Source organism: Hydra vulgaris, chromosome 12 (genome assembly GCF_038396675.1).
Source record: "Hydra vulgaris chromosome 12, alternate assembly HydraT2T_AEP".
Taxonomy (NCBI): domain Eukaryota; kingdom Metazoa; phylum Cnidaria; class Hydrozoa; order Anthoathecata; family Hydridae; genus Hydra; species Hydra vulgaris.
Window position 1 is genome coordinate 82,843,270 of NC_088931.1, and position 12,401 is coordinate 82,855,670.

The 12,401-nt window shown below is 28.4% G+C and overlaps 1 protein-coding gene across 2 annotated transcripts in view; it reads left to right on the forward strand.

Annotated features, from left to right (window-relative positions):
- Positions 1-12,401, forward strand: part of LOC100204144 (E3 ubiquitin-protein ligase MIB1) — a 66,572-nt gene that overhangs the window by 24,816 nt on the left and 29,355 nt on the right. For both annotated transcript variants that reach the window (XM_065814690.1, XM_065814691.1), the window contains exons 3-4: positions 1-172; positions 9,566-9,672. In XM_065814690.1, the coding sequence (XP_065670762.1) occupies positions 1-172; positions 9,566-9,672 (279 nt within the window). The remainder of the gene's footprint in view (positions 173-9,565; positions 9,673-12,401) is intronic.

Below are 12,401 nucleotides of genomic sequence, written 5' to 3' on the forward strand. Positions count from 1 at the left end.
GTATTAAACATGATGGTACAATATGTGATGGTTGTAGATGTCAGCCAATATATGGGATGCGGTGGGTATGTGCAGATTGCAACAACTATGATTTATGCAGTGTTTGTTACCATGCTGATAGACATCAGTTGCGACATCGATTTTACAGAATATGTGCACCAAATGGAAATGAGTACTGATTTTATTGTTAATTTTAAAAAATTATTTTATTAGCAAATGTTTTTTAGCATTTTAGGGTTTTATCTTGTTAGTTATATTAACTTATTTATATAAATTGCATGAAAATTGTTGGTCTAATTTTAAATGCATATGTTTTGAAATTCAAAAGTTTACATGAGCTTTAAATATAGGCATGGCTACCATATACACTGAAGCATATTCGTTTAGACGCATCAATTTTTTTCTCTTTGTTTTAATTTTTTTCTATGGATTGTCAACTGATATGCATGCAAGTTATTATCAAAATAATTTTTGTGTTGTGGGCTAATAAAAATCACAAAAAAAATTTTTCTGTGTGTCTTTATTAACATGTTTGATATACAAAAGCACATTTTTTAATTGGAATATATCTATAGACACAGTCATATTTTTGACATTAAAAGATGGAAATTAGTAATGCGTATGTCCTCCATTACACTGGATCACCTCAAAAATTCTGCCTTTCATTGACTCCACTAGTCCACAACTCGGACCATGCTTCAAGGACTTTACACTTTAACTCAGTAACAGTTTTAAATTAGTGTCTGGCTGCTTTAGCGTCATTAACTTTTCTTGATAGCATTCCCCACACGTTCTCGATTGGATTTAAGTCCGGGCTACAAGCTGGCCATTCGAGAACCGGGATGTTGTGGTCTTTAAACCATTTCATAGAATGCCTAGATGTGTGAATTGCAGCATTATCTTGCTGAAATATGGCATTATCGTCCATGTTTTCATCCATATAAGTTATGAGAACATCATCCAACATTTCTGTATACTTTATCGAGTTCATTTTAGGTAAACCACAACACAGAGTCAATTTTCCTGAATAAGAAAATCCACCCCAAACCATTAAACTTCCTCCTCCATAATTTCATTTTGTTTGTGGGTCATTTATTCCTCTCAGATCATGCCAATAACAACTGTAAGAGTCCGGACCATCTAAATTGAACTTTTTTTCATCTGAAAATATTACGTTTTGCCCAATGCATATGGTTTTTAGCAAACTGTAATCTAGCAATTTTATGGTGTTTTTTTAACATTGGTTTTTGGTGTGGTTTCTTTCACTTTATGTTTGTTGTTGTACGTAGAATATGTGCAACATGTTTATTGGTGACAGGCAATAATAGTTTATCCTTTATTTGTGTTGAATTCAATTTATTTTTGGTTGCTTTGAAGCGAATTCGATTAATTTGCCGATTTGTTAATACTTTGTTGCCGTTTGTTGCTTTTTTTACACCGTAATTGTCACCTTTTGCAATGTAGTTTCGTACAACATGGTCAGATCTTCCAATTTTTCTTGCTATTTCTCGTATAGAAAGTGCTGGTGAGATTTCTGAGCCACGATATAAATAATTTGTATTTTTTTAGCATCTGTCAAATACTTTCCTTTAGGCATTTCGTAAAATGCAATAAAAATGATACTGGCAGAGCAAAAGATCAAATTACACTAAAATTTATCAATTTATTTGTGTAAAAGTGATTAAAAATCAATAATTACCGTTATTAACCTGATTGCGTCTATAGATATATTTCAATTAAAAAATGTGCTTTGTATATCAAACATACTCTCATGTTAATAAAGACACATGGAAAAATTTTTTTGTGGTTTTTATTAGCCCACAACACAAAAATTATTTTGATAATAACTTGCATGCATATCAGTTGACAATACATAGAAAAAAATTAAGATGAAGAGAAAAAAATTGATGCGTCTAAACAAATATGCCTCAGTGTATATATATATATATATATATATATATATATATATATATATATATATATATATATATATATATATATATATATATATATATATATATATATATATATATATATATATATATATATATATATATATATATATATATATCTTTATATATATCTATATATATATATACATATATATATATATATATATATATATATATATATATATATATATATATATATCTATATATATATATGTATGTATATATCAGGCCTTGTTACGAGATTTCGCTGCGTAGCGAAAACGCGTAACGCATTTCTAAGTAATTCAACTGTAATGCAAATATATTTTGCATCGTTAGAAGTTATATTGCGTCACTAGCGTCTTTTCAAGTACCGCATTGTAATTAAAGTTATTTTATTAACGCGTTAAAAATCATACAAACAGTTTTTTTTTTTCTCACTATAACAAAAGTTACAAATAAAATCTAAGTTCTTATTAAAAAAATCATTTTTATTATTTTTTTCAAATATGAACTAAATTTTATTTTGAAAAAAATATTTTTTTCATGAAACGTAAAACATTTGTTTATTTATTTTCTTATGATTATATATTTGGTTTTTGGTTATTTTATTAACTGTTAATGCATTTTTTCTTATTTAATTTGTGAACTCTTTTTAATAATGTTTTTAAACAATAAAGTTTTTTTTTGTTTTTTTTATCAGTTTTAATTTATAAGTTACCGATAACATATTCGTGATCATAATTTATTTTCATAAATTAAATGAACGTCATTAAAACTTTACGTTATTGAATTAACAATAAACAAAATATCTTATTAATAAAATATTTACATCAAAATAAATCGTGCATTTTTTAAACTTATTATGACTAAAAATAATTTTTATATTTAAAAGGAATTTATATATTTAATTCCTTAAGATAAAACTTAAAACACTTTTTTTTTTTAACTAATTTTTAATAACAAAAAAAAAAATTATGAAACAAACTGTTTCTTTAACAAAAAAATCTATTATTTTACAATTGTGGTTAAATGCTTTTACTTACGACTTTATTTCTTCTGAATAAACGTCACGTTAACTATAATCAAAAGATAATTTAAATATTCTAAAAGATATAAGTTTTTGCGTAGCGCAAAACTGTTGAACGTGTAGGCAAATTGCCTTTTCGCAAGCAAAATGCGAGCTGCGTAACGCTTCTTAACAAGGCCTGATATATATATATATATATATGTATATATCAGGCCTTGTTAAGAAGTGTTACGCAGCTCGCATTTTGCTTGCGAAAAGGCAATTTGCCTACGCGTTCAGCAGTTTTGCGCTACGCAAAAACTTATATCTTTTAGAATATTTAAATTATCTTTTGATTATCGTTAACGTGACGTTTATTTAGAAGAAATAAAGTCGTAAGTAAAAGCATTTAACCACAATTGTAAAATAATAGATTTTTTTGTTAAAGAAACAGTTTTTTCATAATTTTTTTTTGTTATTACAAAAATAAAGTGTTTTAAGTTTATCTTAAGGAATTAAATATATAAATTCCTTTTAAATATAAAGATTATTTTTAGTCATAATAGTTTAAAAATTGCACAATTTATTTTGATGTAAATATTTTATTAATAAGATATTTTGTTTATTGTTAATTCAATAACGTAAAGTTTTAACGACATTCGTTTAATTTATGAAAATAAATTACGAATATGTTATCGGTAACTGATAAATAACAAAAAAAAACTGTATTGTTTAAAAACATTATTAAAAGGAGTTCACAAATTAAATAAGAAAAAAATTATTAACAGTTAATAAGATAACCAAAAACCAAATGTAAAATCATAAGAAAATAAACAAATATTTTACGTTTCATGAAAAAAATATTTTTTTTTTAAATAAAATTTAGTTTATATTTGAAAAAAATAATAAAAATGATTTTTTTAATAAGAACTTAGATTTTATTTGTAACTTTTGTTATAGTGAGAAAAAAAAAACTGTTTGTATGATTTTTAACGCGTTGATAAAATAACTTTAATTACAATGCGGTCCTTGTAAAGACGCTAGTGACGCAATATAACTAACAATGCAAAATATATTTGCTGAGTTGAGTTACTTAAAAATGCATTACGCGTTTTCGCTACGCAGCGAAATCTCGTAACAAGGCCTGATATATATATATATATATATATATATGTATGTATGTATATATATATATGTATGTATATATATATATATATGTATATATATATATATATATATATATATACATATATATATATATATATATATATATATATATATATATATATATATATATATATATATATATATATATATATATACATATATGTATATATATATATATATATAACCCCTAACTGGTTGTCAGAAAGTTTTTCTGTATTTTGTTGACAAAGAGTAAAAATTAAAATGCAAGATCGGAAGTTTTTTTTTTTTCTTGATAGTCTGCCTGCCCCAACCAAACCCTCAGTTGATGTAGCAGCACTCCCTTGTGAGTCAGGCTATAAGATAGTCGATGTAGCAACACTCTGTTGCAAGTCAGGCTATTTGTCAGTTGATGTAGCAGCACTCCGTTGCGAGTCAGGCTATTTGTCAGTCGATGTAGCAGCACTTTGTTGTGAGTCAGGCTATATTATAGTCAATGTATTAACACTTAATGCATGATTTACAGTAAAAAAAATAAAAATAAAAACATTGTTTATATTAATAACAACATTCAGAATGTTTTTAAAAACATTCTGGTCAATTAAATTTGCGTTTTTGCGGTTTTTTTAAAAAACGATTAATTTGTAATTAGATCAATGGTTTTAACTTTCTGACAACACGCAAATGTTGGACGAAAGTCAAAAGTAATTAAAAGTGACGTATTTGTTGCCATAAGAATCATTTTTTTCCTTCTGTACTCCCAAATGCAACAATCTATATATATATATATATATATATGTATTTTTTTTTAAGTTTGATAATAAACTTGATATTCTTTAATTTAATGAAAGATTTAAATCCTCAATCGATGTAGCCATATTCATTTGCTGCAACAGGCTATAAGATAGTTGATGTATGTACTGAAGACCCTGGCAGCAGGTTATTTTTGTATGACATCACACTGCTTATCTAAACATGCATTTATAATTGTATTATAAGACTTTAGCCTTTAAAACTCCTCAGATACTGTGCCTAATAGATAAAGGTCAGAGCTATTTAGAGTCTTTTTGATAATGGTAATGAAATCAAAATATTGGTATGCAAGATAGCACCAGTGCCTAAAATCAAGTTGTCATTTTGACCTTATGTGCTGGTGCTTAATTGTGGTGTAGGGTCCACCCACTTAAATGTGGTGTAGGGTCTACCCACTTAATTGTGGTGTAGGGTCCACCCAATGTTAGAAAAAATCACTAGTGCCCATTTATCACACAGCCACTGAAGAACCTATTGTCATTAAACATCTTTGTCATCATCTTGACATTTGAAGCAGTAAGCACTAATAAAGTCTTGTTGTGTGCAGAGGTCAAGGCCCAAACCATTATAGAGAGTAGATAAGAACAATTTGACCACCAAAATTTGCAGTTGGAGTATTGGGTGCAAGGATCCTTTTGTTTTGTTTTGTTGTGAAAATGCTCAATAATAAAAAGTGACTCAACAAAATCTTTCTGTTTGTTTTTATCTTGTCATAAAGGAAATGTTCTTTTTGGAATTGTACAGGTGTAAGAACTTTGAGCACTCTAGCACTCTATATATATATATATATATATATATATATATATATATATATATATATATATATATATATATATATATATATATATATATATATATATATATATATATATATATATATATATATATATATATATATATATATATATATATATGATAGCTTGCCTGTAAATGCACTTGTAATCCATGGTAAAAAGTTCTTCACTCCAATGATGCCATTTCAAGATATTTCTTGTATCTAAAAGAATAACCTATAATTTTCCAATTTTAATTTAAAATATGCAATTAAATACATTTTTATACCAGTATGTTTTAAGAGAAAGATTTTGTATTATACGTATGTATGTATATATATATATATATATATATATATATATATATATATATATATATATATATATATATATATATATATATATATATATATATATATATATATATTGTTATATATATATATATATATATATATATATATATATATATATATATTGTTTATATATATATATATATATATATATATATATATATATATATATATATATATATATATATATATATATATATAGCATTTCTCACCCTCTAATAAATTACATAAAATTTTTAATCGAAATACAATTAAAGTTAGCTACAGTTGCACAAAAAATATGGAAAGAATTAGAAAAGGTCACAGTAATGCTTTGTAAAACAAAAAAGAAATCCTAAATGAAACAAAAACTACAGAAAATTGTAATTGTAAACAAAAAAACAGTTGTCCAATGAATAGAAGTTGTTTATCAAAAAATGTGGTATATAAATGTGTTGTTTCCTCTAAGAATGTGCCTGACAAACAATATATTGGCATAACAGAGGATGAATGGAAAAAACATTTTGCCAATTGTAAGCAATCTTTTAAAAATTAAAAAGTATTCACAAGACACCATGCTGTCAATATATATATGAGAATTAAAAGATAAAAATATTGATGATTTTATACTGAATTGGTTCATCCTTAAAACAGCGCCCGCATATAACAATATTTTCAAAAAATGCACACTATGCCTAAAAGAAAAATTTTAAATAATTACTCATACAAACCAAGAGTGCTTATCAAACAAAAAATCCGAATTAATTTCTAAATGTAGGCATGAAAATAAGTTTCTCCTAAAAAACTATAAAAATAAATGAGCTCAAATAATAGTTACATTAAATCCCCCTTTTGAAATTTTTTTTAAAAAAAAAAGCATAAGTATGTGGGAGCAATGAATTTATAAAATATTTTTTTTACTATTTTTATCTAAATTTACATTCATTAACAAATTTCAAATTTTATGCAATAATCTCTTATTTTTCCAAAACTATGACCATATAAAGTTTTAACCACCCTCAATTTCAGGGGGCTGTAAACATTGCAGGGTCATAAAAACTTAACACTAAGAGATTATTGCATGAAACTTGAAATTTGTTGTAAATGAATTTAGATAGAAATAGTAAAGAAAATATTTTATAAACTTGTTGCTCCCACACTTAGGGCTGGGTGGACCCAAAAATTAGGGGTTTTTTGTTCCCAGCTCCAATCACCCCAATTCTTTGCAAAACATTCTTTTTTGATATAAGCATAAACATACAAAAGTTTGGAGCTTGCACAATGCCAGTATGTGTCAAAACTCAAACATCTGAAAATCCAGTGTACACCACTGATATATATATATATATATATATATATATATATATATATTATATATATATATATATATATATATATATATATATATATATATATATCCTCCATAGTTTTCCTCACACTGTGCAGCTGCGATTGCCAATCGAAACTGTTACTTCCATATTTATCAGCAAAATAATTCTCCAGAAAACAGACGTCTGTTTATTACTGCTAGAAACAATTGTAAAAAGGCTTTGTCTAAAGCCAAAACTTGCTATTCTCAGGTCATGAAATCTCGGACAACATACCTGTCGTCTATACTCTCAAAACTATTCAACAAGTGCTTATCAGAGTCTTGTTTTCCAGCCTGCTGGAAAGCGGCATCTGTTATCCTTATCTTCAAAAATTCTAGAGAACGATCTAATTTGTCTAACTACCGTTCCATAAGTCTTCTTCCTATCATAAGCAAGGTTTTTGAATCTTTAATTAACAAACACTTAATTTCTTATCTTGAATCTAATAACTTACTTTCTGACCATCAATATGGATTTCGATCTTCTCGTTCTACAGCTGATTTGCTAACAGTAATAACTGACAGGTTTTATCGTGCATTAGATGAAGGTGGAGAGGTTAAGGCCATCGCTCTCGACATTTCAAAAGCTTTTGATAAAGTTTGGCATGCTGATCTTTTTCATAAGCTTTCTTCTTATGGTGTATCCTGCAACATCTTTAAGATCATTGAATCTTTCCTTTCCAATCGTAGCATAAAAGTTGTCCTCATTGGACAACACTCTTATTATTCTGTAACTTCAGGGGTTCCTCAAGGTTCTATCCTTGGCCCTATACTCTTTTTAATTTACATTAACGATCTTCCAGATATTCTCTCATCTAAGATGGCATTGTTTGCTGATGACACTACCATTTATTCTTGTCGTGATAAAAAACCAACACCCTCTGATTGCTTGGAGGTGGCATTTGAGCTTGAAAAGGATCTCACTTTTGCTACAGCATGGGGCTCACAGTGGCTGGTGAACTTTAATTCAGATAAAACTCAATTCTTTTCAGCCAATCGTTATCGCAATAATTTAGATCTTCTTATATTTATGAACGGTGATGTTCTCGATGAGTCACCTACTCTTCATCTTCTAGGATTAACTCTTGCTTCCAATCTTTCTTGGAAACCATATATCAAATCAGTTGCAAAATTAGCATCTGATTTGATATATGGTTTAAATACTATAATGGGCACTGCTCTAAAGAGCTAGCAACTCTTGTGCCACCTACTAAAATTCATTCTTGTGTTACTCGTCATTCTATTAAGTGTCATCCTTTTTCTGTAACTGTTCCTAAGTGCTCCAAAAACGCCTATTCGTCTAGTTTTTTTCCTCGAACATCAGCTTTTGAAATTTCTTGCTCTACAATCTTCATCTTTTCTCTTTCAGTAACTTCAACTTTAACTAGTGGCTGCTTGCAGCCTTGTTGGAAGCGAAGATGTTTAAAAAAACAAAAAAAACAAAAATATATATATATATGTATATATGTATATATGTATATCCATCCTTATATCGTAGTCAAAAGAGACTTTTAAGGTAAAAAAAGTCTCTTTCAACAACATTTTAGCAACATAAACAATTAAGCAACATTTTAATATCGTCTAAAAGTTAAAACAATTAAATTAATATGGAAAACATTTAGTTTTATCATATTTTTTTAAAAGTGTGTTAATAATAAATAAAAAGATTTTTTAATCAAAAGTGTTTTTGTTTTTATTTTTTTATTGTTTTATAATACTTTTAAAACATGCACAGAGTTGCTACATCGGCTATCTTATAACCTGCTGCTACAAGGAAGTGCTGCTTAATTGACTATCTTATAGCTTGCTGCTACAAGAGAGTGCTGCTAGGGTTTGTTTTGGGCAAGCAATCTGTCATTTGAAAAAAAAAACTTTATTCAAGTTTTTAAACTTATTCAGGTCTGGTTTATTAGCGTTCTCTTTAAAACTACAGTTTATAGAAGAACTTTTTGACTACCATGCAAGACTATAATTATTTATAAACATATCTACATGTATATATATGTGTATATATATATATATATATATATATATGTGTGTATATATATATATATATATATATATATATATATATATATATATATATATATATATATATATATATATATATATATATATAAACATAAATGTATATACATATATGTTTTAATTCTGATATATTTTTGTATTATATTATTTTTCTTTATTTTATATAGAGTACTGATGGAACCGCGCAAAAAAGCTAAAAAGTTAATTTCTCGTGGGATCTTTCCTGGTGCAAGGGTGACTCGTGGAGTTGATTGGCACTGGGAGGCACAAGATGGTAACCCCAATAAACTATAATAGTGATTTATGATTATGAATATTTTTTATCTAATATGGTACATTTGGTATAGCACAAATTATAGTAAATCAGTGGTTAAATTACAATCCCTTACGGATTGTAAATTTTTTTTTTTTAATAGTTCTGATTCACTCCCAACAAGGCAGAAAGCAACCACTATTTAGTTGGGAGTTACTTTGAAAAAAAAGAATAGAGTTATAGAGCAAGGGAATGGTTGACAGATGACTTGAAAAGTTGTAGGTTGTTTGAGTCAGGAAAACATGAAGGGGGGAGAGAGTTCCAAAGGGTTGAAGTGTGGGGAAAAAAACAAATAAAAGATTTTATAGCATGCAGGGACAGATACAGTTAAAGAATGAGACTTGAATAACGAATCAAGCAAGAATGAGTTTTAGTTAATGGAACTAGATATGATAGGTCCTTTGAGCAGCGACCATGATATTATTTGTAGAAAAGAGAAAGAGACGCAACTTTACAACAATGGGAAAGAGGCTCAAGCTTAGCAGATAGAGCGAGTCCAACTATGTTTACAATGCGTTTTTGGACCTTGTCTAGAAGAAAAAGAGCATCATTAGATGAACCAGCCTAAATATGACAGTGTTCCGTACAGGTATGAATTAGAAATTTGTAGAGATAGAGAATGGAATCAGGAATAAAAAAATGGCGAGCATGATAAAGAGAGGCAACCTTAGCAGATGCTAGTTTAGCAATTGATTGTATATATGGTTTCCATGAAAGGTCAGTAGTAAATGATAATCCAAGAAAACGTAAAGAAGAGGGCTCAGTGAGAGGGTTACCATTCATCAATATAGGAATGTCGACAGTATTGCAATAGTTGTTTGTAGTAAATAACTGAGTTTTGTTAGAGTTAAAATTCACAAGCTACTGCTAGCCCCAATCTGTTACAGAAGTGATATCAGATTTAAGATTGTCTGCCTGATCTAAGCGATCAAAAAGAGAAGACTTTTTGTCAAGACAGGAATATAAAGTTGTTTCATCAGCAAAAGAGCTGCTTTAGATGTAAGGTTATTGGGAAGATCATTAATGTAGATAAGAAACAAAACAGGACCAAGGATACTGGAAATGAAGAAGAATGTTGGCCTTTTAGGGGCTATTCTAGACCACTTTTGACAGTGTTGACAGTATGTGGGATCTGCATATATTTTAGCAGAAATATTGCCGACCTTTGGCAATATTTCCACTAAATTTCTCCAGGACAGGAAGGAGGGGGGCTGCTGCCCAACTTTTTTTCCTAGAATAGCCCTTGCCTTTGATGATGAAAAATTTTTTGATCAAAGACTCAAAGAGAGTGCTAATAACAGAAAGAAGATATTAGACGCGTCAGAATGTTTTCCAGAGAAAATTGGAACAACATGCCATTTTCTAGCAGGCAGAAAAGTAAGACTCAGTCAAGCACTTATTAAATAGTTTAGAGAGAGTTCTGTAGAACAGTTTGGTAAGATTATGTTAGGAATGTTGTCTGGACCATAAGCCATAGAAGAGTTCAATTGAGATATGAATTTAGCAATGGAAGCCAGAGTGATTTGAATGTCTAACAATGGGTTGACCTGTTTTATCAAAATACATTTTGTTAAGGGTTCTCCTTAAAGGATCAGACATTTTGTTTTGTAGTAGTTAGTTACTTCTGGGTCAGAGTTAACATTAACTCTGCAATTACTTTATTGTCTAACAAAATTTTTCAAAAGAATCTGAAAAAAACTCTTTTTGAAAAACAACAAATACAAAACTAGAAGTTTAATAAGTTATGAAAATTTTTTAATTTTTAAACCAGCAAAAGTAGGTCCTCTTAAGCTGGTTTTTTCAATATGTGAGTGTAGTAGTGTTTATATGTTGAGTGTAGTAGTGTTTATATGTGATATCTTTTGTTCTTTTATCATATCATAATTCCTTTTGTTCATTTTAGATTTATCTTACAATCTGAATGATCAGAGAGCTTTCATCCTATAAGGCGCATAGGGTGTCAGCCTCTATTTGGGGCAAAGACTCCCCCTCCTTTATTGGGAGAGTGGCTCTTCCAATAAAGGAGGAGAAGGAGTGGTCAGAAAACATTGCACTACATCTATGATTAGTATTTTTGTAGTTTGTTAGTCTACTAATTGTAGAAAGATTAATGCTGATGAGGAATTTGTTAATGACACAGCAATATCGATGACAATCATAGCCATATCCATGTCAGATTTCTGTGAATTAGATTGTTTAATAAATAATAATAAATAATAATATTAAAATAATGAAATAAAATATTTACAATTTTTTGAAAAAATTGTCCACTTTCGATTGCTTTTTTGCCTCTAAAGAATGTTTATCAAACATCTTTGATACTAGGTTTAGCGATTGTTGGATTTTGATGCCGTTGTTTTCAAAAAGAGACCAACATTCAATTAACTCTATTGCATGTGCAACCTCTGATAATTTTGGCTTTACGGGAGGCAAATCGTTCGAATCTTTGTCTATCTCCTCATCTACCTCAGCACAATTGTTGATTAAAATGGAATTTAGAATTTCTCGATCTATGATAGCGATTGCTTCGCTTTAACAAATATCAAAATCTATGTTTACATAATCTTCAACAGCAGAATCTTTCTCTAATAAGCCACGTGATCTAAGCTCTTTGACATTTTCTTCAAGCAATTCAAAAGGATCTTCTTCACCATTTATACTTGCGACCAGAATTTCTTTTTAGATGCCTG